Source organism: Scyliorhinus canicula, chromosome 12 (assembly GCF_902713615.1).
Source record: "Scyliorhinus canicula chromosome 12, sScyCan1.1, whole genome shotgun sequence".
In the NCBI taxonomy this organism is placed as follows: domain Eukaryota; kingdom Metazoa; phylum Chordata; class Chondrichthyes; order Carcharhiniformes; family Scyliorhinidae; genus Scyliorhinus; species Scyliorhinus canicula.
Window position 1 is genome coordinate 74755916 of NC_052157.1, and position 27907 is coordinate 74783822.

General features: G+C 48.1%; 1 protein-coding gene across 2 annotated transcripts; it reads right to left on the reverse strand.

Annotated features, from left to right (window-relative positions):
* Nucleotides 1–324: 324 nt before the first annotated feature.
* Nucleotides 325–27269, reverse strand: LOC119974614 (claudin domain-containing protein 1-like). Of its 2 annotated transcripts, none has more exons than XM_038813647.1 (3): nucleotides 26904–27113; nucleotides 8997–9319; nucleotides 325–960 (listed from the first exon to the last, which is right to left on the reverse strand). In XM_038813647.1, the coding sequence occupies exons 2-3, from the start codon at nucleotides 9301–9303 to the stop codon at nucleotides 812–814; spliced, it is 456 nt and encodes a 151-aa protein (XP_038669575.1). In that variant the 5' UTR covers nucleotides 9304–9319; nucleotides 26904–27113; the 3' UTR covers nucleotides 325–811. The 2 variants fall into 2 exon arrangements, with proteins under 2 accessions (XP_038669575.1, XP_038669574.1); XM_038813646.1 differs by lacking the exon at nucleotides 26904–27113 and adding an exon at nucleotides 27139–27269 and having other exon boundaries at nucleotides 329–960.
* Nucleotides 27270–27907: the final 638 nt, after the last annotated feature.

Genomic DNA, 27907 nt, shown 5'->3' on the forward strand with positions numbered 1-27907 from the left:
GGGGAAGAGACAGAGAGCGGGGGGGGGGGGGAAGAGACAGAGAGCGGGGGGGGAAGAGACAGAGAGCGGGGGGGGGGGAAGAGACAGAGAGCGGGGGGGTAAGAGACAGAGAGCGGGGGGGGAAGAAACAGAGAGCGGGGGGGGAAGAAACAGAGAGCGGGGGAGGGGAAGAGACAGAGGGGGGGGGGAAGAGACAGAGAGCGGGGGGGGAAGAGAGACGGAGAGCGGGGTGGGTGGGGGGGAGAAGAGACAGAGAGCGAGGGGTGAAGAGACAGAGTGGGGGGGGGGTGGGGAAAAGAGACAAAGAATGTGGTATCACTTCATTCACGGAATAAGGTAAATTCACATCACAATCCAACGTTTTCATGCTGTCCAAGGCGGAAAATCAAATTGGCCTCCTCTCCCTGTGCTGCAGGGGCAATCGGCTGTATTGCCTCTTCCTGTGTTATGGGTAATGGAGGCTGACAGGCCTCTTCCCTTAAGAGTATTGAGAGGGGCTGGCTGCTTGCGCTCCGCCTGTTCCTGTATAATATGCCCGATGGCTGAATGGCCTCATCGTGTTCCTGTGCAATGGGCCTGTGGAGCTGAATAGCCTCATCTGATCCAGTGCAACAGTTCCAAGAGGGCTGAATTGACTTTTCCTCTTCGTATGTAATGATCCGGTGGGATGAATGGCCTAACACTTGTTCCTGTGTAATGGGTCGAGAGGCTGGTCGATGCCCAACAGCTGTGCTGGGGCAGGAAAGTGTGAACACATGGGAGCTTCTCCATGATAATTAGGATATCTGGGCCGGTGACAAAGGAGAATCATTCAGAGAAGAAACACATGGAGGAAGAGAAAAGCAAACTCACAGGTTCTCACATAATCAACTCCGCTGTTGTGGTTCCCAATCTGTGCGTACTTCGGTGTGAATAGGTCTTTAAGAGAGAAGCGGACACACAATGTGTCCTGTTTCACATCTGGAATAGGAGGCAGAGGAAATTCAAGTCACCAATCAGGACAGTAATGCTGACGGACCACTGGGTGCCGGAGGGGGTGGAGAGGAGAAGTACCACAGGGTGCCAGGGAGGGGGGTGGGAAAAAGAGGGGAGGAGAAGGACCACAGGAGGTCGTGTGCGGCGGTCGGTGGGGGGGGGGGGGGGGGGGGGGGGGGGGCGGCGCGGTGGCGGACCACAGGGGGCTGGTGGGAGGGGGTGGACCATAGGAGGGCGCTGGGAGGAGGGTGGACCACGGGGGCTGCTGGGAAGGGGGGGTGGACCATGAGGGGCCGCTGGGACGGGGGGGGGGGCGGACTACAGCGGGCTGGTGGGAGGAGGGCAGGCCACAGGGGGCCGCTGGGAGGGGGGCAGACCACAGGGGGCCGCTGGGAGGGGGGGCAGACCACAGGGGGCCGCTGGGAGGCGGGGGCAGACCATAGGGGGGCGCTGGGAGGGGGGGGTTGGACTCACCCTGAATTCTACATATTACCACTTTTTCTGACAATATTCCTCCCAAACTACATAACTCCGCATCTCTTACCATCAAAGATTGACTAGCGCCTGTATCCCTTAAAATTATGACTTCTTTACCTACTTAGTGGTACACGCGAAAACTTTACCCACACAAGTACATTTTTAAAAGAGATCCAGCACCTTCTTAATAATAATAATAATAATCGTTTATTGGCACAAGTAAGCTTCAATGAAGTAACTGTGAAAAGCCCTTAGTCGCCACATTCCGGCGCCTGCTTGGGGAGGCCAGTACGGGAATTGAACCCGCCCTGCTGGCCTTGTTCTGCATTACAAGCCAGCTGCTTATCAATCATCTCTTGATCAGGCTGCACAATCTTTTGCACCTCCTTCTCTTCAATTGGGCTTTCCTTTACCACTGTAACAAATGGACTGGCTTATCCTGTTTCGCCACATCAGCCTTCCTAGTGCTTTTCTTCAACCCTGTGGCATTACATGGTCTTGTTTATTACAGTAAAATCACATGAAACTTTTCATTTATCTTCCACGCTCCTGGATTTAAAAAAAAATCTGAGTTACACATCTGATCTCCTATCAGATCCCCTTTCCCACTTGATTATTTCTCTTTTCCCCAGTTTCTATCCCTCACCGGCTGAAACTGATGTTGGAAACCAAACTTTGATTCATGAACTAATTCATAATCATCTGCAATTTCTGCTGCTAATCTTGCAGTTTTAACCCTGTGGTCTTCCACAAGAGTTCTCACTACATCAGGAATTGAATTTGAATTATCCTCCAAAATTATAATTTCTCCAAGAGCTTCATATGTTTGGTCTATTTTCAAAGGCCTTATCCACCTATCAAAATTACTGTTTGATTCTTTCAAACTCCATGTATGTTTGACCAGGCTCTTTCCTTAAATGTCTAAAGCTTTGTCTGTAGGATTTTTTCACCTCCTCATACGTCCCAGATACCTCCTCTGATAGTGATGCAAACACTTCAGTAGCTCGACCTACCAACTTTGTTTGAATCAGTCCTGCGATCATTTCATTTGTTTAGCTACCATTTCAAATGAAATGAAAAAGGCTTCTACCTCCTTCTCAACCTTGGCAATGCTTGGACATATTTAAATAGATCCCCACCAAGCCTTCGACAATGACGCTCTTTCTCACCATCCTCAAACTGTACGTTTCTCTTCACATCCGCCAATTTTAACTGACTGTCAGGTCTCGTGGCCATTTTCTGAAGTTCAATGTCTCTCTTTTTTTCCCCGATCTGTACATCCTTTTCTCTCGCTTTTTGTTCTATTTGGGCTCTTCTTTCTTTGTCCCATTCTTCATCTTCAAGCTACTTTTATTCTTTTTCATGTTCAAGTAATTGAATTCTTGCCATTTCTAATGATTCTAACTGTGTCTCAGGCAATTTTAAATGCTCAGCTACCACCGCAATTATCTCTTCTTTTTGTATTTTGTCAGGCAATGTTAACTGCAATGTTTTTTGTCTAAAAGCCTTTTTTAAAGTTTCTGTTTGTCAGGTACTGCGTGTGACCTTCTCCACCCTCCGAAAGGGCCATTGTCTACAACGCACTCCCTTACTTAAACTGGAATACACACCTGACTAAATTGCCTTACTGAGCCAACAATATAGAGATTATATGTGACCTGTAGTCTATTACTCCAACAAGCAATGAGCAGTTGCTGCTGGAGATAGAAAATCTATAGAGAACACTATGGATTCGCAACATGGGAAGATTGAAAATGATCATGGATGCTAGAAGGGCTCAACGGGAGTGTCTGTTACTTAAATAGGTGGGTTAAAGTAGTTAAGGATGAGAGGAACAACCAAGTGGGATGTAGGAACATTGAGGAAAGGAATATGTATATGACGTGTAGATTGGAGTTGAGAAAATTAATAAGGTTATGCGTTAAAAGATTAGAGGCGGCCCTGATGACCCTGTTGGCCGACAGAATATTGCGGAGTGAATAGCCAAAATCAGGATGGCAATTGTTGAATAAGGTGGCACGAATTGAAAAGTGGAATCTATGTGACAGGTAATGAGAATGACAATGATGAAGATGACATTCAATGGGATTTTAAGAAGACAATTGAAACAAAAATCACAAGGACAAAACCTCTTTTGAAGAGATGAACTAGACATTACGGAACATCCAAAAGCCAACACTGTTGTTTGAATCTGGGGTGTGAAAAGGCAACATAATTTAGCAAGTTGCCTGCAAATTTTTAAAATTTAAGACAAAGAACAAGCAATTAAAAATGCGACTGCCTGGAATCAAATAGAAATGCTTGGCTGCTTTTTTTAAAAATGAAGATATTTTATTGGACTGCAAGATTTCTCCAGGGCTCCGTGATTGAGACAGGATTAAGTAATCGAGCTGGAACATGGACAGGAAAGCAAAACAGCAAATGGGAATTGGAATATTGGGTGCAATTCAATGCAATATTTCAGTCTTGTCATTAATGAGGGGGAAAGTCCAGAGAAGGCAGTTGAGGAATTGAACAAAGGAATGTGATACAAAATGGGATAATTAGTTAGGATAATGTAGAGTATACCCAGGTATAGGAGCCGGAACTAAGTAACTGAGCAAAGCATGGCCAGGAAGGGGGGAGGGGCAGTTGCTAGGATGAGAATGCTAAGTGAAAGGGGTCCCCCCAAGGGCTGAAGAATGTGAAGTGAGCCCAGGGCTGAGGAACGTGAAATGAGCCAATCAGGATATATGGCCAGGTCAAGAAGTGTATAGGGATAGCCTATGGGAATTTTGCATTCATTACTGTAGCCTTAATTGGTTGTATGTATGTGAAATTTGATGCAACTTGAATGCATCTGTACAGAAATGTTATGTCCCTTTGTTCACTCGCTGTTGAAGATCCAGGAGACATGGTTGTGTCCTGCTCTCGCAATAGTGAGTCACCCAGCTAGCGGGTTAAAATAAACAGTAACTGATACCTGCAAATCCGTCTCAAATTTTATTGAGACCAGACTGACAGCAAAAGAATCAGGATTGTCATAGTAAATTGATAAAGGTTCTCTTGGTAATGTTTGTGACCTTTTCGATGTTTTGATTTAAGAGTGATGTGGAGATGCCGGCTTTGGACTGGGGTGAGCACAGCAAGAAGTCTTACAACATCAGGTTAAAGTCCAACAGGTTTGTTTCAAACACTAGCTTTTGGAGCACTGCTCCACATGAGGAAGGACCAGTGCTCCGAAAGCTAGTGTTTGAAACAAACCTGTTGGACTTTAACCTGGTGTTGTAAGACTTCTTACTTGATTTAAGACAACAGAGTTTGGTACTCTGGCCACCGCCAAAGGCATCTGGGCCATGTGAGGAGAGATAAGTAACAACTTTGAGATCTTTGGATAAGATCACAAAGGGTTCAAGAATGTGTGGCATTTGGAGCATGGGCGTCAGGGGCTCGTTTAGTACAATTGGCTAAACAGCTGGCTTGTAATGCGGTACAAGGCCAGCAGCACGGGTTGAATCCCCATACTGGCCTCCACAAACAGGTGCCGGAATGTGGCGATGAGGGGCTTTTCACAGTAACTTCATTGAAGCCTACCTGTGACAATAAGTGATTATTATTATGTGTGCAGATAAGATGCCAAGTTAATAGGAAGGAAATCAGTTCAAAATAAGCCCTCTTAAGGGTTTGAAAGTCCTTGCCATTATGCATTGAAGAGCAGGTCTCATGCATGCACACTACTTGACAAACAACTTGGCATGAAATGATTAAATGGCCAATAGAGTGAAACAGCACCATGTGATCAAGACATGAAACATGCTTTCTAGAGAAACTGATCTTTCAAACAATTGGGATATAATCAAACACACTGATACCTGTCAAAATCAGCAGAATTAAAGTGCACGGATAAATTATTTGGATATGAACAATTAAGGGCCGGGTATGAAGTAAACCGGATGAGAAGTATCCACAATATGGATACAGATTAATGGAGAGCTGGAGGGCGGCACGGTGGCAGTGGTTAGCACTGTTGCCTCACAGCTCCAGGGTCGCGGGTTCAATTCCGGCCTCGGGTGACCATCTGTGTGGAGTTTGCACTCTCACCTGTATCTACATGGGTTTCCTCCGGGTGCTCCGGTTTCCTCCCACAGTCCAAAGATGTGCAAGCTAGATGGAACGTTCATGCTAAAGTGCCTCTTAGTGTCCAAAAGTTGAGGTTGGGTTACTGGGTTACAGAGATGGTGTTGAATGGGCTTAAGTATGGTGCTCTTTCCAAGGTCTGGTGCAGACTCAATGGGCCAAATGGCCTCCTACTGCACTGTAAATTCTACGATCTATGAATACTTTAGGTCCATGCATGATGTTATTTTGGATGATATTGGGCGATATTATCTGCAAGGGGGAGTGTCACGGAGAAGGGGCTATCAATCTAATTATTCAGAAATCGCCTTCAAGTCACAGCAGATTATGGAATAAAATGGAATTTAACACAAGTTATGTGAAGAGGGAACTAAAAACAAATAAGTGAATTTTCTCCCTGCATTGATCGCCCCTTCAAGGGCTGGAGAAAGAAAGTGATCAAGAATAATAATGAGATAAGGGGTGAAGGAGTAAGATCCAGTCCTGGAACCGTATTATATGTAACTCAAGTCGAAATGACATATAATCCACATAAGAAGTAACAAATTACATTAATGACATAGCAACTGGTCAAATTTTGTTTGTTCACAATTATTTGAGTTACAATGACACGGGTGAAGCCAGTCTACCGCCCACACTTAATAGGAAAAAACACAATAAGACACCCAGCATTTGAGTTACTATATGGGGCATTAATTGTCCAGGCAATCAAAGAACCAAGAACATTACAGCCCAGGAACAGCCCTTTGGCCCACCAAGCCTGTCCCAATCCAGATTCTTTATTTAGACCTACTTATTGCTGAAACGATCTGCATTCCTCCATTCCCCGCCCATTATGTTTCTATTAAGATAGATCGTAAACTTTGTTATCTGCCTCCACCACCTCCACTGACGATGCGTTCCAGGCACCCACCACTCTTTGCACGAAATATTGCCTCACACATCTCCCCTAAACATTCCCCCTCTCCTTGAACCTGTGCCCCCTTGTAATCGAGTCTTCCAACCTGGGAAAAAGCTTCCGACTATTCACTCTGTCTATCCTCTCGTATCATTTTAGACCTCAATCAGGTCTCCACTTAGCCTCCGCCTTTCCAATGAAAACAATCCAAAATACTGCATGCAATAGTCCAAATGTGGCCTAAAGTTTTATACAATTGTAACATGACCTCCCAATTCCTGTACTGAATGCCAGTCAATGAAAGCAAGCCTGCTATATATGCCTTCTTGACCACCTTATCCACCAGTATTGCCACATTCATGGAATTATGGACCTGAATGCCTAGATCCCTGTTTGTCAATACTCCCAAAGGTCCTGCTATTTACTGGATAATTCACACCTAAATTTGACCTTCCAAAATGCATCACAAACTCCCTTTCACTGGTACTCTCTGCTTTCTGTTGCCAAGCCCATTCTTTATCCATCTAGCTGCACAACCCGAATCCCATGCACTTTACCTTTTGTACCAGTCTGCCATGAGGGACCTCACTAAAGTCCATGTCGACAACATCCACAGCCTTTCCCTCATCAATTAATTTTCTCACCTTCTCAAACTCTATCTAGTTGATAAGACATGACCTTCCCCGCACAAAACCATGTGCGGGGAAAACCGCACTAACAAGTCCATTTACTGCCAAATGAGAATAAATCCTGTCCCTCCAACAGCTTCCTCACCATTGACGTCAGGCTCACCGGCCTATAATTACCTGGATTATCCCTGCTTCCCTTTCAACAAAGGGACAACATTGGCTATTCTTCAGTTCTCTGGAACTTCGCCTGTGGTCAAAGATAATGCAAAGGTATCTGTTAAGGCCCCAGCTATTTCCTCTCTTGCCTCCCTTAGTAACCTGGGATATTTTTTCTTCCAACGATCGATGATAGATCCCATTGCTGAGATTTGTTTTTGCTTCCAGAATTATTACTGAAAGAGATCAGGGATAAAATTGGAACATGGAATTAAATCAGAGGCAACGTGCTTTGGCAGGTGTAACAAGGACACATGAGGCAACGTGCTTTGGGAGATGTAACAAGGACACACGAGGCAACCTGTTTCGGGAGGTGGAACAAGGCAAGGGAATACATAGTAAATGGGAGGATATTGACTCTTAAGGATCAGAAGAACTTTGTCAATGTATTATTATTGGCTTAACCTCCAAATGAACACCAGGTGGACAGTTGTGGCAGGGATCTTGTATCGAGTTTGTATCTCTGCTGACTAAGAAGCACAATAAACCTGAAGGCAAAAGACAAGCTGTTGTATTTCTCCTCCATCATATACTAACAGTTGGTATTATTAGCACTCAGGAGTGCATGCCCATGGTTCTGGGGGGAGACAATCATGCAGTGCAAACTTCACTGGATTTGTAATCCAGACGCACGCGAGGGTTCAGGAGCCACGGGTTCAAATCCCACCGTTGGAGGAATTTCAACTCAATTAATAAATCTGAAATTAAAAGCCAGTCTCAGTAATGGTGACCATGACCATTCTCAAGATTCTTGTAAAATCCATCTGGTTCACTAATGCCCATTGGAAAAGGAAATCAGTCGCCCTACCTGGTCTGCCCAATGTGACTGCAGAGCCACATTAACTTGCCAGACTCTAAGCTGTTCACGGAAATGATCTGGCAAGCCGCTAAGCTCTGCTCTGTCTGCTCCTCCCTCTCCTATCCAACCACCCCATCACTTTGTGGCCTTCCCACCCCTCAAAACGCTGTGCTGGCCTGTGATGCCAATATTGTATTTTTAAAAAATGAAGTTAGCAGACCAGGTCATTGATGTGGTTGAGAAGTACATGGCATGTTTCATGACTGAGACATGGTATACAAGAGGATTACGTTAGAGCTGTATAATAAACACTAGTTAGACTACAGTTAGTGTCCAGTTCTATGTATTGCAATATGGAGGGGGCAGGGGCACACGAGAGAGGGATACAGCAGAGATTTACAGGGAACCTTCCAATACTGGATAATCTTAGCAACAAAGATAGATTTGATTTTCTCGGATTGTTTTCTTCGGAAGAGAGAAGGCAGAGATTGAATTGAGGTCAGTAAAACGATGAATGCCGAGACAGAGTAATGGAGATTACCTATTTACCTCAGCAAACTAGTGGAAAAACCAGGGTGCACAGATTTGGAAAAGGATTCAAGCTGGGATGTGGAGTTCAAAGATTCTGCCTCATTTATAAATAACTCGTGTCTAGTTAAAGAGCCTGACAACAGACAGTTGGATATTACCGAGATGACTGTCAAGACACAATGGGCAAAATATATTGCATTTTGTGTTGCAAACTTCATATGGTATAGTGGGGGGCCAGAGGTGACAGTGCTATGGCTGTGTTGGAGGCGGGTGGGGTGGGGGTGACTGAGGGAGACAAAGGGAATGATCATGCCGAGAGAGGTGCAGACAGAGCAAGCAGAAAGAGTGTACAAACCTTGTGGTGGGGGTTTGAACCAGTACCCCTCCTCAGGGACACTAATGCATCTCCTCCACAGGCCGATGGTGCCATTGTACTTGTAGAGTGCCCGGGAGTACATATATTCGTCGCTGTCCTCACTCTTAAACTCCTCGCTGGGTGGGTTCGTTGAGTGCAGATTCGTATCATTCGTCTCAGAGACTCTGAATGGGCTCCGGTACTCATACCAGTGATCAGTGCCAATGGCCGCAGCGATGTACACTACTGAGATCAGGGCCAAGACACTGCCAATTACCAGCGCAGTGGCAAAGCGGTTATCCACCATAGCATCAGCAATTCAGCTTGTGGAAAGAATGACATGAGATTAGTACAAAGGGAGTGAAGAGTTGAGAGAGTAAAGGGAGAGGGGGAAGAGGAGGGGGCTGCGGAGGAGGAGTGAAGAGGAGAGGCGGGGGTTGCAGCAAGGAGGAAATGAGATACAGGAAGTGGACACAGACTCAGGACAGCCAACGAGAATGCGTGTGAAAAAGATGGAAGATAAGACACAAATAAGATCAATAGCGAGTGGCTGAGGGGAACGCAAGAACGTAAATGAGTAGAGTCATAGATGTTTACAGCATGGAGACAGGCCCTTTGCCCCAGCTTGCCCATGCCGCCCAGTTTCTATCACAAAGCTACTCCCACTTACCTGCATTTGGCAAATATCCGTCTGTACCCACTCTGCCCATGTAACTGTTTTTTAAAAGAACAAATTGCACCCGCCTCTACCACAGACTCTGGCAGCTCATTCCAGATGCTCACCACCCTCTGTGTGAAGACATTTCCCCTCTGGTCTCTTTTGTATCTCTCCGCTCTCACCTTAAAACCTATGGCCTCGAGTTCTAGACTCCTCTACCTTTGGGAAAATATGTTGACTATCTACCTTATCTGTGCCCGTCATTATTTTATAAATCTTTAAGATCATCCCTCAGCCTTCTATGCGCCAGGGAAAAAAGTCCCAGCCTATCCTGATAGCTCAGACCATTAAGGCCTGGTAGCATCCTCGTAAATCTCTTCTGCACTCTTCCTAGTTTAACAATATCCTTCCTATAATAGGGTGACCAGAACTAAAAACCGTATTCCACATGTGGTCTGACTAATGTCTTGTACAACTTCAACATGACGTCCCAACTACTGTATTCAATATTCTGACCAATAAAACTTAGGATGCCGAATGCCTTCTTTAACACCCGGCCCACCTGCGACTCCACCTTCAAGGAGCTATGAACATGTACCCCTAGATGTCTTTGTTCTTTAACTCTCCCCAGCTCCCGACCATTAACTGAGTAGGTCCTGCCCTGATTTGATCGACCAAATTGCATCACCTCACATTTATTTCCATCTGCCATTCATCGGCCCACTGGCCCAATTGGTCAAGATCCTGGTGCAATATTATAAACCTTCTTCACTATCCACTGTGCCACCAATCTTGGTGTCATCTGCAAACTTACTAACCATGTCTCCTAAATTCACATCCAATCATTAATATTTATAACAAATAACAGTGGACCCAGCACCGATCCCTGAGGCACACCGCTGGTCACAGACCTCCAGTTTTAAAAACAACCCTGCACAAGTACCATTTCGCTTCTGTTGCCAAGCCAATTTTGTATCCAATTGGCTACCTCACCATGGATTCCGTGAGATTTAACCTTATGCAACAACCTACCATGCGGTACCTTGTCAAAGACCTTTCTGAAGTCCAGGTAGACAACGTTGACTGCACTGATCTGATCTACCTTCTTGGTCAACCCTTCAAAAAACTCAATCAAATTGCTGGACATGACTTTCCCTTTCTAAAGTCATACTGACTTTCCCCATTGAGCCCCCATTGAGGTCTCAAGCCAGAACACCTCTTTAACCTGTGATTATCCCCCTCCCTGGATCTGTAATGATTTGATTACCTGCAAATGCTCGCATTCCAAGCATTGTCCAGCATCTCTGACTTTGTCTATATAAATGTTTCTGGAACATACCTCGCCATTCACCCGAGGAAGGAGCTGTGCTCCGAAAGCTCGTGTTTGAAACAAACCTGTTGGACTTTAAAACCTGGTGTTGTAAGACTTCTTACTGTCCTTCGTTCCAGTGAGAACAAACTAAGTTTATTCAACCTCTCCACATAGCTAAGGCCCTCCATACCAGGCAGCATCCTGGTAAATCTCTTCTGCACCCTCTCTAAAGCCTGCACATCCTTCTGGTAGTGTGGCGACCAGAATTGAACACTATACTTCAAGTGTGACCTAACTAAGGTTCTATACAATTGCAACATGACTTACCAATTTTTATACTCAATGCCACCCTTTTCAGTCACCTGTGGACCTCTGACTGTAAATACTCTTGAGGGTTCTACCATTCACTGTATATTCTCTCCGCCCAAGTCTCCAAACGATCTAAATCCTGCTGTATCCTCTGACAGTCCTCATCGCTATCCGCAATTCCACCTTCCTTTGTGTTGTCTGCAAACTTACTAATCAGACCAGTTACATTTTCCTCCAAATCATTTATAGAAACTATGAACAGCAAAGGTCCCAGTACTGATCCCTGCGGAACAACACTAGTCACAGCCCTCCAATTAGAAAAGCACCCTTCCATTGCTACTCTCTGCTATCTATGACCTAGCCAGTTCTGTATCCATCTTGCCAGCTCACCTCTGATCCCTTGTGACTTCACCTTTTGTACCAGTCTGCATTGAAGGACCTTGTCAAAGTCCTTACTGAAGTCCATATAGACAATATCCACTGCCCGACTTGCATCAATCATCTTTGCGACCTCCTCAAAAACCTCTATCAAGTTAGTAGACACGACCTCCCCTTCACAAAACCGTACTGCCTCTCACGAATGTGTCCACTTGTTTCCAAGTGGGAGGACCTTCTCTACCTTCGAACAAATTACCCACTATAGAAGTAAGGCTCACCGGTCTGTAGTTCCCAGGCTTAATCCCTACAGCCCAAGGGCACATTTGCTACCCTCCAATCTTCAGGCACCTCTCCTGTCGCTGATTCAAACATCTCAGCGAGGGGGCCAGCAATTTTGTCTCTAGTCTCCACAACGACCTGGGATACACTGCATAGGTCTCGGGGATTTATCTATCTTGATGCGCTATAACACCTCCAGCATCTCCTCCTTTGTATTATGTACACTCCTCAAGACATCACTTTTATTCCCCCCAATTTCCGCAACATTCGTGCCTTCCTGTACAGTAAATACTGAGGAGAAATATTCATTTACACCTAACCCATCCCTTCTGGATCTGCGCATAGGTGACCTTGGTTATCCTTAAGAGGCCCTACCCTCTCCCTAGTCACCCTTGATGTATCTGTAAAACCTCTTTGGTTTTTCCTTTGCCTTATCTGCCCAGACAATCTCATGTCCCCTTTTTGCCCTCCTGATTTCTCACTCAACTCTACTCCGACAAGCCCTATACTCTTAAAGGGATCCATTTGATCCCAGCTGCCTATGCGTGTCATATGCCGCTTTCTTCATTTTGACCATTGTAGCCATCTAGGATGGCCACTTACAAAGAAACATGGACATTTGCAAAGACTCAAAGGAAATATGGCCAATACAAGATTCAGGCAGGCTCAGAGCCTAAATGTATATTTGTAAACAGAGAACCAGACAGTATCGAAACCCCAGCCGAATTGCATTCTAATGACCCATTTCCCTAAGACAAAGGACTGGTACTCAGGTATCCGATACAATTCCAGACACATCGGCACCACTCCCTTTACTCAGGAAGCATAAACAGCAAGGTCAGTGGCCGCTTAGGACACGCCCAGTCATCAAGGCACCCGACCCGTTGTTGGCTCAGATTGAAGGCAGCGATCGAAGTCTGTCAAATTATTGGGTCCAAACCTAAGGACCGCCCAAAAGAGTGCAAAACCCCCAAGGATAAAGAGAGACACTGCCATGTGTTCGATCTCTTTGGACCTGGCGCTCTGGCAACGTCCATCTCCAACTGCAGCACCACGACCAGAAGCAAGTCCAAGTTCAACGTTCGCTGTCAGACGGATGAGCCCAGCTGAACCGCAGTTACTTCTCCAGACCCAGCAGGTCCAGATTCGAACAAAGGCCACTGTTCCTCTGACCTAAGCCGGGTGCCTGAAGTTAAGTACAGGTTGTCATAGTGTTAGGTGTAGTGTTTATGTTGCATGTATAAGTTAACCTTGTGTGTAAATAAAGTATTATTGAACTTGAACTAACTAACTGGTTGTTGGGTCTTTGATTGATATCTGGTTGAACCTTGTGGTGGTATCATTTGGTACCTGGTGACTCTGAAAGCAATATATCATCAATATCTAGACAAAAGAAGGACAACCTTATCGACTGCCGTATTTATAGCGAGTAAATATAGCAACATTATTGGCGACCTCTGACGGGACTCGACCCAGAAGTGATTTTGTCACTCCGAGAGAACCCACAAAACGTTTGAATTAGAAACCCAATTGGAAAAGTGAAAGAAACCATAAGTGTAAGACCAGTATCGATCAAACCTCCCAAGATTCGGAAGTGTGTAGTAATTTGCATACATACTAACAGGGAAATAATATCAACTCATTAGATTTTGTTATGAAAAACTTTCGGGAGTTGCGTGAACTGGAAAATAGCATAAGTCATACCCGCTGTTTGCATCACCGCTTTATTCACCCTGTCCCAAATTCACGGTAGAGATACAGATATTATTGTAGGAAAAGACATAATCATAGAAATGGCAATGAAGGCAAAGGAACGCCTTATGTACCCACAGGAACCCGAGGTCTCAGCGACCAATAGAGCAGAGCAGTGTCGCATATGGGAAGAGGAAATTAGGAAGTACCTAAAAGGGAAAGGATGGCCCCTATGGTCTGAGTTTTGTGCAAATGAAGAGACAGGTCCTGGTAGTCAAGGACAAACTTGGTGGGATAACCTGACCGAGATCCATAAAAACAATTTAGGTAAAGTTCGTAAGCCGATGGCAATCGTGTCCTGTTTGGCACAATTGTGAGGCACACAGGAGGTCGTGTGGACGCTCCGCAGACAGCTTGTAGAGAAAGAGTAGTGAGGGAAACGTTAGTGAATGTGAAAAAGTAAATGAGCAACTCCGAGAGCAGCTAGCAGCGAAGAACAAGGAGATGCTGATGTCAAATGGGCACACCAATCTTGTCTAGCTCACCCAAGCAGCTTTCAGACACAATATGACAAGGCCGACCAAGAAACGCAATGCGCAGTTTTGGTAAGGGAAGAAACGGAACACCCAATAGAGCAATTAAAGAAGCAATGCGAGGACTTAAAGGCAGCCCTACGAGCACTCCACAGTTCCACAACGGAACAAAGGCAGAGTTTGGTAGACTACACCAAATGCAGGCAGCAAATTTCACCATTACAATCACTGCTCTCAGTGCAAAATGGTTTCAGAGACATCTTTGGATCAAATTTAGACCAGGAAGATGGCCCCGATTGGCAAAAACTTCATGAAACTGCCCATCGATATGTAAAAGGAACAGAGATTCAAAATAGCGCCTCCCAGGCCCCGAAAAGAAAAGCACCGGCACCACCGACTGCACAGGCAGCACACAACCCTATGAATCCAGTCACCACGCAGCGCAGAATACTGACAGAAGACCAACACAATTTTGTGTACACCACCCCACTAACCATCACCCAGTTAAGGGATGCCCATGATAAAATAGAAAATTTTCAACCCACATCAGACCCACACCATTTCTTTGAGCGAGTTAGACAACAGACAGTCATGTACGGTACGGACGAATAGGAGCAAGTGAAACTCAGTCATAAGCCCTGACCCATATGTTAGTTCAGCCCTTCCCGACCCACAAAATGTAGTTCAGCCCTTCCCGACCCACAAAATGTAAGAGGAGGGAGCCTCCAGGATATGAAGACAGCTATCCTAGATGCAATTGGCTATAATAGAGGAGATCCCGTAGAAGGACTCAACCGATGTAGGCAGAAGAAAGAAGAGCATCCAACAGCATTTGCTAGACGCCTCTGGATACACTTCACAGCAGTATTTGGAGATTTAGCCCATGCCCATTTAAATGCAGACAATACAGCCAAATGGACCCGTATTTTAGTCTCCCACGCCACAGATGCAGGACAAAAAGCATATGACCCCTCAGACGCCACACACAATGAAGTGTGCGTTCTGAAGAGACTCTCTAGAGCTTGGGAACAATCCCTACATAAAAAGGCAGAGCAGGAGAAGGTAGAAGCAAACATGAATCCACTAAGGACACATCAAGACACCGTATGGATAAATGAAGGTAGAAATGACACAGCACCATAAAGCACAGGGATGCTATAATTGTGGACAGAAGGGACATTACGCCCGAGAATGCAATGCCCCCCTGAACCAGCAAAGGAATCAGCACACAAATGCCCCACATTGGAACAATGCCAGGCCTATCCACAGTGTTAGCGCCCGTTCAGTTAATTTGGCCATAACTGGCACCGATTGACGGTGCTCGGACTCCCCAACTTGGGTCTGCAACACGCTCTGGGACAAGTGCGGAAGACCAGTAGTCACAGGCACAGTATGCGGACACCCCGTAGAGTTCCTTCGGGACACAGGAGGGTCCCGAACCACGTTAAACTCCTCCACGATGTACCAGCGAGATATATGGCCCACTACAGACACTATCACTCTTAGTGGATTTACAGGACACCTCCAGCAGGGAAACATTACGGCCCCTGTGGATATTCAGATCGGGAACATGAGGACCAAGCATTCAAGTTGTTTTAGTAGATTTACTCCAGACAGCAGAGCACATCTTGGGGATAGATTTCATGAGCTCACACCTTTCTTTTGACCCCGTGAATAAGTATGCGTGGAAAATGGCGAGAACAAGCACAAGCCCCTGCCACGCTCACAATAGAAGACTACGAACAAAGGATTAGCTCAGTGGGAGATTACTGGTTTGATCCACAAACCATTACCACAGAGAAAACAATTAGGGGAGTCTTAAAGAAACACAAAGCATCTTTTGCCCAGCACAATCACAATTGCGGTAAAATTCCATTAATCGTCACCATTGCAGGTCCCGGTCCTAAGCCCCAGAAACAATACAGTTTTCCACAGCAAGCTGAGGGAGAAATAGCCAAGTTAATTCAAAGTTTATTGGATCAAGGTGCAATTCCGCCCGTAGCCTCAACAAACAATGCCCCGATTTGACCCACAAGAAAACCAAATATTTCATGGAGACTGACCATCGACTACAGAGAACTCAATAAAGTAACTCCATTAGTAGCCCCCACTGTTGCCACGAGTCACGAGACAACGTTAAAGCAGGAACTTCAGTCTAAATATTTTACGGTTCTGGACATTAGCAATGGCTTTTGGTCCATTCCATTGGGTAAAAATTGCCAGTATAAATTTGCGTTCACCTTCCAGGGACAGCAATACACGTCGCCATGCCTTCCACAAGGTTTCCACAACTCCCCCTCCATTTTTCACAGACAATTGGCCAATGGGTTACCAAAATTTTCCTGCTCCGAATGCCTCATTCAGTACGTGGACGACTTGCTCCGACAGACTGACACCAAGGAAGAGCATAGAACATAGAACAGTACAGCACAGAACAGGCCCTTCGGCCCTCAATGTTGTGCCGAGCCATGATCACCCTACTCAAACCCACGTATCCACCCTATACCCGTAACCCAACAACCCCCCCTTAACCTTACTTTTATTAGGACACTACGGGCAATTTAGCATGGCCAATCCACCTAACCCGCACATCTTTGGACTGTGGGAGGAAACCGGAGCACCCGGAGGAAACCCACGCACACAGGGGAGGACGTGCAGACTCCACACAGACAGTGACCCAGCCGGGAATCGAACCTGGGACCCTGGAGCTGTGAAGCATTTATGCTAACCACCATGCTACCCTGCAGCCCCTGTGAAATAAGCACATTTCACTTATTTCCAAACTATTAGGTCTCCTGAAAGAAACTGGATGGAAAGTCAACCCCAAAAAAGCCCAAATTCTCCAAGAAAAGGGTAATCTATTTAGGAACAGTTTTAACGCATGGCAAACGTGAGATAGAGAAAAAGCGTATTGATTCAATTGTTAAATTGCCCTTGCCCCATAATGTTACAGCACTCCGGTCATTTTTAGGACTTTTTGGTTATTGCAGGAACCACATAGATGGTTTTGCCACAAAGACAGCCCCACTTTCTGAGCTCCTGAAGAAACAGGCCCCATGGAAATGGCATGCACAGCACACAGATGCCATTGATGCACTAAAACGCGCCCCAAGTACAGCTCCCGCTTTGCAGGCACCAGACCTACACTCCCCATACGCAATAGAGGTAGCGACCACCGACCGAACATTTCGGCCGTACTTCTCCAGGAAAGACTCAATTGTTTAGGACCTGTAGCCTATGCCTCAAGAGTTTTAGATCTGGTAGAGCAAGGATTTTCAACCTGCGAAAGGCACTTGCTCGCAATTTTTTAGGCTGTTCAGTACTTCGCGAACATAACAGGACTCAACACCAAGCACACCCCAACACAGCTACTGTTAGACGGCAGGCTGAAGGACGGCACAGTTTGCCAAATTAGAACAGCGCACTGGACCCTACTCCTACAAGCACGCAACATCACAGTGAAAAAGACAAAGACACACACGCTTTTGGCAGATAATTTACAGTATGCAGGAACTCAACACAAGTGTGGAATCATTGCAGCCAGGCACAACACAGGACCCTTTATTCCTAAATCGTTACCAATAAAAGCAGGCATCAGACCACAGAGAACCCAGCCCACAGATAAATCTCTAAAAAATTATGTAGATGGCTCCTCCGCCATTGATAATGGGAAAAGCATTACAGGATGTGGCATATATGTAGAAGACGTGCATTAGAGGAAATTTCACTAAAATTACCAGTACATTTAGGTTCGCATGCAGCCAAGTTAGCAGCCATCGCATACATCGTGCAGCATCCAAATTCATTCCCGACCCCCGCAGATATATATTCGGACAGTCTATGTGTCTGCAACAGTTTGACGGAATTCCTGCCCCTGTGTGAATCTAGAGGATTTATATCCGCCAGCGGTAAACCCCTAGCCTCAGTGCCATTACTAAAGCACATTCTCAAAGAAGCTAAAGTTCGCAAATATGGCATCATAAAGGTTAGAAGCCATCATCGTTCCTCCCCACCTGGTAACGTAAAAGCAGATGCCCTAGCAAAATTGGATCACAACATGGTCACTTTTGGCAAACCCCCCCCGAGTGTGCCCCAGTACACGCCGTCCAGGTCTCACAGACCAATATTGAAGATTTAGCACAGGTGCAAAAAAGCAGACAACACGCTTAAGGAAATTTTAAAAGGTGATTACCCAGCATCCTACGACAAATTCAAAGACACTTTTACGATTCAGGATGGAATGATATTAAAGAATGGTATTCACGTGGTCCCCACCCATGACAGGAACCAGATTATTTGTCAATTTCATAATGAACACGGATGTCAAGGGATAGAAACCACCCTTGCCCACCTAAGACATCTCTGCTGGTGGCCCGATTTAAAAAACAGATGTCACCATTGCATTGGAAACTGTTTAATTTGCGCTCAGAACAACCCAGACATGATACGCAAAGAAAGGTCAGCTAAGATACACCCGCCCTGTTAATGACCCATGGACGAATTTACAACAGGGTTACAGTGGTCCCCTTTCCCCCTGCAGAAATGGTTTTAAATATGTTTTGGTAGTGATCAATACCTTCACAAAATGGGTGGAACCATTTCCTTCCAGGACAAACATGGCTAAAGCGACAGCAAGAATTCTAACTCAACAAATATTTACAAGATGGGGACTCCCCCATAGTATTGAATCGGACCAAGGATCACATTTTACATCAAGAGTTATGAAAAATGTTCTAACAATTTTCGGCATTAAACAAAAGTTTCATATTGCCTATCACCCACAATCCAGCAGCACTGTGAAACGCATGAACGGAACCCTAAAAACGATTAGGAAAATGGTGCAAAAGCGCAATACAACATGGGGCACAGTTCTCCCAATTGTACTGATGTTTATTAGACTGTGTCGAGTTCAACAGGCTACACACCCTACACCCTCATGACCGGACCACCCAAGGGTACAGAGTATTTGTTTGGACTTGATTTGGCCAGCCCCACAGTCACCGCCCTGACCCACGAAAAAGCTGCCCAACAAGGAATGGAAAATATTAAAGCAGCACAGCTCGCTGCAGCTGTTCGACGAGGCGCCAGGAAAAAGCAGAGGAAGGCCTGCTTTGATAAAACAGTACACCCTGTAGAACATACAGTCGGACAGCAGGTGATGGTCTCCCTATATAATCTGAGTTCATTCCTCTCCCCCAAATTTGCAGGACCATACTCCATTTCTGATAAAGTAAGCCCCTCAGTATATAAAATTACATATCCAAATGGAAAATCAGAATGGTTTCATACAAAACATAAGGTTTATGGAACTCAGTGCAGCCATTCACACCATATTTCACTGGCAATAGCAGACAATTACAACCCACCCACTGGCAACCTAAACCAACCCTCCCCCAGCCTGGACAGCACGTCCACAGCCACGACTGACTCCGCCCCCAGGGGCAGGTTTCCACCTCGGAATTGATTCGACCGATGGCAATAGCAACAACACCACGGACTTACTGGAGATCCCCGACCAATGGCAAAAAAGACCAGGCCCCAGTCACTACAGCCCCAGTAACACCGACCAAGATATGTTTGGCCCCTCAGATACCATTTATTTGCCTCAACCAGAACCAGACCCGTCGCCCGACAATACAACTCCCCCCTTTGCCAAGAAACTCCCCCTTTGCCAAGAAACAATGGCACTGCGATAACTCTCGACAGTTGACAAATTATGAAATGGATCCCACGACAGCCCACGCGGCCATGGCACAGAAACGGCAAGCATGAGTTTGGCAACCGGGAGATGGTGATGACTCAGAGTCGGACTCCCACCATGGTAACCCCTTTACGACCCTTTTTGGAATGGAACCCGGAGGTGTCCAGATGATGTTCGAAAGGAACCAATTGAGATTTACGGTGTCCTATTCTTTCATGAAGCCTGCCCACTTTTCTTTAATTTATTATTAAATGTTGAACGTTTGTTTTTTGTATGACTATTTGTGTTGACCTCTCACTAAATTTTTTGATACAGTTTCTTCTTTAGGTCTCCTGCTAAATTTCTTGATGCAGTCATAACTACTTTTTTGATGCCAAAACGGTAGTTAAAGGAACAAGTTTGTCGGAAGGGCAGCACGCTAGCATTGTGGATAGCACAATTGCTTCACAGCTCCAGGGTCCCAGGTTCGATTCCGGCTTGGGTCACACTCTCTCTGTCTCTTGGTTCCTAAATCTTTAATAACATTGCAAAAACAGTTTTAAGTTTCGAGGCATTTTAACTGCTGCCCTGTATCCGGATCTGATGCATGGAATGCTGTTGTCTGCTTGATTGATGTTATTCCTTGCTAGTTATTCCTCATGTTTCTAGTTAAATGTAAATGTAAATTAATTTATTTAGAGCGACCTATTTTGTTACTTTGGACCGCAAATTTTGCTGCTAGGGCTATGTTTATTTAGATAGTTAGACTGGCGAGATTTTATAATGAAATCTATATTTCTATATAGGGGCATCACGGTAGCATTGTGGCTAGCACAATGGCTTCACAGCTCCAGGGTCCCAGGTTCGATTCCGGCTTGGGTCACTGTCTGTGCGGAGTCTGCACATCCTCCCCGTGTGTGCGTGGGTTTCCTCCGGGTGCTCCGGTTTCCTCCCACAGTCGAAAGATGTGCAGGTTAGGTGGATTGGCCATGATAAATTGCCCTTAGTGTCCAAAATTGCCGTCAGTGTTGGGTGGGGTTACTGGGTTATGTGGATAGGGTGGAGGTGTTGACCGCGGGTAGGGTGCTCTTTCCAAGAGCAGGTGCAGACTCGATGGGCCGAGTGGCCTCCTTCTGCACTGTAAATTCTATGATCTATGAAGTCCTTGGATATTCAAATTCTTTCCGTTCTTCTAAGGTCAACCAGGCAGTGGAGTAACAGCACTAATCCCCGCCCTGCCTGAGGACCCCCATCTATTTGGTCAGCAAAATTTGGGTAGTGGAGCAACGGAACTGATCACCACCCTACCCCGGGATTCCACCCATTCTTGCCCTGCCGCGGCTCATACACACCCCATCTCCCATCGATTTGGAAAGTTCTTTTCAAAACTTTTTTCGCGTTCTTTTAGGTGTGGTTTACAGAATACACTTTGCCACAGTTTTTTTGCTTTCCGGCGACCCTTCGGTCGCTACCCTCAACTGCTGTTTACATATTCAGCACACTTGATTGAAACAAAATCTGCTGATATGGGAAACTACCTTAACACTGGACGGAAAAATTGTCCGCACACTCAACACATTGACCACAGGCTGCGAAACTGCTTGCACTGTGACAGAATTTTTTTTTTCTCTTGATGACTTGTCTCCAAAATGGTTGGTTGAAAAAACAAATGAGGGAGTCACACATGGTGACAATTCTGATGGGAAATTGATATCAAAGAGAAACGGACAGACAAATGAGATATTAATCAAAGGTAATAATAGATATTATGCTTGCACCCCCAGGAATATACGAGGATACAAAGAATAAAAGGCAACATGAAGACAGAACTGATGACCTCCATCATGACCATCGTTGGATCACCCCAGTTGCGCGCGTCGACAACCCCCGTAATCCACACCACATTGGCCCCAAATACAACCATACCACACGATACCCCGAGCCCGGACACCACACCTCACATGGAAATAAACATTGATACCGAGACATGGTGCGATAAAATAAAATGGTATTCCCTCTCATACACGGTAGAAACCCTATTAGTTATTGCAATACTGCGCAGTGTCATTCAGACACTTAGACTTTGGAAATGGCAAAGGAGAGCCTCCCGCTCCCCAATATATACACTCAGAGCCCCTTTTCTCAGACTTCAAGAGATCCCACACTCATTTTGAAACGTTTTTCTGACAAATAAATTCCGCAGTTTTCAATAAAAGTTACATTTTCTGAAAATGTGATAAGTTTAAGAAGAAATGTGATGCTGCTATTGTTTAAATTTTTATACTGTAATACAAGTTCTTTTGGTTATTAGCTAGCAGCATTGTGTAGTTTAGGTAAGGACAGTTAGAGGTTCCCCTTTGTGTAAAGAAGTTAAATGAATGATTGAATATTATATTGCCCCCTTAGAATTTTCATAGATGTGTGATGTATTAAAAACTTAGGTAAATGTTCCAATCCATTGGACAGAGTAGTATAGAACCAGTCCTTGATTAAGGGTCCTTAAGGGTACCCGGCAGTGTTTAGTGTAATTTAGCACATAGTGTTTATGCTGCATGTATAAGTTAATCATGTGTGTAAATAAAGTATTATTCAACTTGAACTAACTAACTGGTTGTTGGGTCTTTGATCGATATCCGGTTGAACCTTGTGGTCGTACCATTTGATACCTGGCGACTCTGAAAGCCATATAATATCAATATCCAGACAAAATAAGGGAACCTTATTGACTGCCATATTTATAGCGAGTAAACATAGCAACACCCTGGCCTGAATATCCCGGGTCATCCAAGGTGAGCTCCTTCTATGAGCCTTACCCTTCACTCGAAGAGAAACGTGCTCACCTTGAACCCCAGTGAATACTTTTGAAAGATTCCCACTTACCTGCTGTCCCCTTGCTTGCAAATAGGCACCCCCAATTAACTTTGAAAGTAAGATAGATAGAACAAACAAAATAGTGAGTAAGCAGAGGACAGAGACCCCAAACTGTGCAAACTGGATAGATAGGGAATGCACAACAGGCAATGCGAGAGAGGCAGCTGTGTTTGCAAATGCAGCTAAGGTAATGGGAATGGGCAGTGAAACAGAGAAAGGCCCATGCAGAGCACAATCACTTCCTCATTGCACCTATCCGTTCCCTGACCACCTCCCACAATCTGTCCCATTTATCCCATACTATAGAGCGGAAGCCCACCACTGTCAACAGTTGACCTAATTAGCTCATCTGCATCTCTCTTTCCCCCTCAATACACAGCCCAATTAACAAATTGCATCAGTCAGTCTCTCCCAACATGCATTGGGGTCAGTTAGTTCTTTGAACAAGGTACCCAGCTGCACTCAATTCCTGCTGCAACTTGAAGCCCCATCCTGATGCTGACGAGAAAATGCACCAATTCCAGATAAAAGAGGAAAGGGTTGCAGTGGATAGGGACAGAGACAGAAGGCAGGCTAAAGGCAGACAGAGGCGGACGGGGACAAGTGGGCTTGAGGGACACATGTGGAGGCTGACACTCCCATTTCTATCATGCCTTGCTGTTCCAAAACACTCTACAATCAATTAAGTCCTTCAGTTCAAAAGGTGTCCATCCCTCTCCCTGGGTAAATCTGAGATTAAGCCAGTCTGTTTGCAACCTTGGAGTCACATCAATCCTACAATAAGCTTCCATCGATATGTTCATGCCATGACAAAGACCTCCTACTTCCACCACCATGTTAGTGCCAAACTTCATCCCTGTTTCAGCTCATTGCTGCTGAGACTGTCATCCATGCCTTATCTACCTCTAGACCATGATGACGCAAGTGCAGAAGTAGGTCATTTGGCCCATCGAGTCTGCTCCGCCATTGAATGAGATCATGAGGGATCTGATATTTAATTCTCAGCTCCACTTTCTCAACCTCGCTCGATAACCCTTGGTTCCCTCAGTGATTAAAAATCTATCTACCTCAGCCTTGAACATACTTAACCACCCAGCTTCCAGTCCTCTGTAGTAGACTTGACAGTTAACACGCTCCTGTCTGGTCTCCCACATTCTATCTCGAGATCATCCAAACCTCTGCTGCGCAGCATCATAACTTGCAGCAAGTCCTGTTCCCCGCTCAGTCCCTTTGCTCGATGATGGACATTGGCTCCTGATCAAGCAATGTTTCGACTAAAACATTTTCATCCTCGTTTGCAATCTCTCCGTCGTTTCCGTCTCCCTATCGCATTGTCTCCAGGTGCACGGCCCTCCGGCGATCTTGGCAGTCTATCTTTGACCACTTGTTCTGATTAAATTGTAATTGCCCCACTGCTGGCAGCTGTGCAGTCAGCAGCCTGGGCACAAAACTGGATAATTTTATCCCGACACCTTCCTGACTCACTTTCCTCCTTCAAGAAACTTTTCATAAGCTTCCTCTTTGACCAACATTTTGGTCAACTGAACTCCTTTGCTTCGGCGTCATATGGTGTTTATAATGCTCTGGTGAAGCCTTGCGATGCAGGTTGTTGCTGCAAGATTCAATAGACCCTTGTGTACAAATTGGCTGCTGTTTACAGCAGTTTCCTTGCTGTTGACAGAAGCCCAACTCGGCCCTTGCCCGAGAGGTGGGGGCTCGCGCCCTTGCCCACGAGGTGGGGGCTCGCGCCCTTGCCCACGAGGTGGGGGCTCGCGCCCTTGCCCACGAGGTGGGGGCTCGCGCCCTTGCCCACAAGGTGGGGGCTCGCGCCCTTGCCCACGAGGTGGGGGCTCGCGCCCTTGCCCACGAGGTGGGGGCTCGCGCCCTTGCCCACGAGGTGGGGGCTCGCGCCCTTGCCCACGAGGTGGGGGCTCGCGCCCTTGCCCACGAGGTGGGGGCTCGCGCCCTTGCCCACGAGGTGGGGGCTCGCGCCCTTGCCCACGAGGTGGGGGCTCGCGCCCTTGCCCACGAGGTGGGGGCTCGCGCCCTTGCCCACGAGGTGGGGGCTCGCGCCCTTGCCCACGAGGTGGGGCTCGCGCCCTTGCCCACGAGGTGGGGGCTCGCGCCCTTGCCCACGAGGTGGGGGCTCGCGGCCCTTGCCCACGAGGTGGGGGCTCGCGCCCTTGCCCACGAGGTGGGGGCTCGCGCCCTTGCCCACGAGGTGGGGCTCGCGCCCTTGCCCACGAGGTGGGGGCTCGCGCCCTTGCCCACGAGGTGGGGGCTCGCGCCCTTGCCCACGAGGTGGGGGCTCGCGCCCTTGCCCACGAGGTGGGGGCTCGCGCCCTTGCCCACGAGGTGGGGGCTCGCGCCCTTGCCCACGAGGTGGGGGCTCGCGCCCTTGCCCACGAGGTGGGGGCTCGCGCCCTTGCCCACGAGGTGGGGGCTCGCGCCCTTGCCCACGAGGTGGGGGCTCGCGGCCTTGCCCACGAGGTGGGGGCTCGCGCCCTTGCCCACGAGGTGGGGGCTCGCGCCCTTGCCCACGAGGTGGGGGCTCGCGCCCTTGCCCACGAGGTGGGGGCTCGCGCCCTTGCCCACGAGGTGGGAGCTCGCGCCCTTGCCCACGAGGTGGGGGCTCGCGCCCTTGCCCACGAGGTGGGGGCTCGCGCCCTTGCCCACGAGGTGGGGGCTCGCGCCCTTGCCCACGAGGTGGGGGCTCGCGCCCTTGCCCGCGAGGTGGGGGCTCACTCCCTTGCCCGCGAGGTGGGGGCTCACTCCCTTGCCCGCGAGGTGGGGGCTCACGCCCTTGCCCGAGAGGTGGGGGGGCGCACCCTTGCCCGAGAGGTGGGGGCGCGCCCTTGCCCGAGAGGTGGGGGCGCGCCCTTGCCCACGAGGTGGGGGCTCGCGCCCTTGCCCACGAGGTGGGGGCTCGCGCCCTTGCCCACGAGGTGGGGGCTCGCGCCCTTGCCCACGAGGTGGGGGCTCGCGCCCTTGCCCACGAGGTGGGGGCTCGCGCCCTTGCCCACGAGGTGGGGGCTCGCGCCCTTGCCCACGAGGTGGGGGCTCGCGCCCTTGCCCACGAGGTGGGGGCTCGCGCCCTTGCCCACGAGGTGGGGGCTCGCGCCCTTGCCCACGAGGTGGGAGCTCGCGCCCTTGCCCACGAGGTGGGGGCTCGCGCCCTTGCCCACGAGGTGGGGGCTCGCGCCCTTGCCCACGAGGTGGGGGCTCGCGCCCTTGCCCACGAGGTGGGGGCTCGCGCCCTTGCCCGCGAGGTGGGGGCTCACTCCCTTGCCCGCGAGGTGGGGGCTCACTCCCTTGCCCGCGAGGTGGGGGCTCACGCCCTTGCCCGAGAGGTGGGGGGGCGCACCCTTGCCCGAGAGGTGGGGGCGCACCCTTGCCCGAGAGGTGGGGGCGCACCCTTGCCCGAGAGGTGGGGGCGCACCCTTGCCCGAGAGGTGGGGGCGCACCCTTGCCCGAGAGGTGGGGGCGCACCCTTGCCCGAGAGGTGGGGGCGCACCCTTGCCCGAGAGGTGGGGGCGCACCCTTGCCCGAGAGGTGGGGGCGCACCCTTGCCAGAGAGGTGGGGGCGCACCCTTGCCCGAGAGGTGGGGGCGCACCCTTGCCCAAGAGGTGGGGGCGCACCCTTGCCCAAGAGGTGGGGGCGCACACCCTTGCCCGAGAGGTGGGGGCGCACCCTTGCCCGAGGTGGGGGCGCATACTTGTCCCAGAACCACTGCTTGGGGTCCAACTCCACGACTCAAGGTCACAAAACAGGTCTTGGCACTGGGGGGGGGGGGGGGGGGGGGGCGGTTTAGTAAGCACTGTCCTCATCGGAGGCACAACCTTTCAGACACAAAGTTAAACCAAGCTGCCATTTTGCCTGTTCGGAAGACACCACAGGTTACCACCCCTCTTCTACCCTCCTGAAATCCTGGCACATATGCTACTCTTGAATTGTTACACAATAAAAACTCAGATGCTCTGGGCCATTTTCACATGGATGTTTGCAGGATCTTACTCTGGCCAAATTGACTCCCACGTTATGATGGTGACTGGATTTCAAATGAAAATCCCGCCCACACAGTGCCCGATAAACCCAAATCTTTCCTTGTATTTGGGTTGAGGGGGACTGAATATCAGAGAATTGAATACCACCACACACCCCCTCCTTCCACACATAGGGATCTTTCACACCCACCTGAGGGAGCAGCCCGGGTTCTCTGGTCAATGAGCTCGCTGATACTCAGTTTGATCGGGCTCGGGCTCAAACTCAACCTTGTCTGCTCTCAGGAAAACTACCCCAGCCTTTCCACTTTCACCCAGTCACGACAGTATCTCTGCGGCCGACGCTCTGAAACCCTCCCGACCCGAGCAACCACCTCGAAAACCCCCTCGAATCTCTTCACTTCCTCCGCCCCGCGACCCTCCATTACCCTCAGCCACTCCAGGATCCAGTCTTCCACCGCCAGTTCCTCTCCAACGGAGGGAGGGAAGCTACTTCCGGCCAGTACTCTCGTCATCTCGTTCTGTCACTCCTTTCTGGGCTCCACCTCCTCGTTACGTCGCTCCACCCGTGTAACGCCTGTTCCCTGACGTCATTCCGCCTATTCTGTCCGTCACCCAGCTGAGGTTCCGCCCAGTCCATGGCGTCGAGTAACTAACCCCGCCCCCACTCCACAGACGCAACGTCACGTTCACCTAGTTGGACTTCCGCGAGAGACCATGGACCTGACGTCACTAATTCCAGCCTCCCCATCACGTGACCCTAATCTTGCTGTCTTTTCGAAGGTTACCGCATGGTTTTTGTGCTATTTGCGGCTGATATTTTGTGTTTTTTTGTGCTCTTTAATGCGGTTAAAGTGGGAATTTTATCGCCTCCTCCACTGGCCATTGGCGGACATTGTGGATCCACCAGCCGGGACCTCTGAACCCTGGATTCCCCAAGGTTGCAACTGGCCTGACGTAGGGGGTGGGAGCAAATGGGCTCCCCTCTGGGTCTGCACCACAACCATCAACACACATCAAACAAACACAATGCAACACATTCATCTGTCAATCTCCCTTGAAATCTTGCGCTCTTGAAGAACAATGTTGGATACAAGAGATTGAAGAGAAGGAAGCTGAACCTCCTCCTGGTCGTGGCGAACACTCAGCTCCAAGGAAGTAGCGACAATATTATCACTGAGACTGACAGCATGTTCC

Excerpts from the sequence above, each read along its gene's own strand:
- LOC119974614 (XM_038813647.1), bottom strand. The coding sequence starts at position 9,303 with ATGGTGGATAACCGCTTTGCCACTGCGCTGGTAATTGGCAGTGTCTTG. Across the intron at positions 961-8,996 it reads GTTCAAACCCCCACCACAAG|ATGTGAAACAGGACACATTG; the intron begins GTTTGTACACTC and ends CTCCTATTCCAG.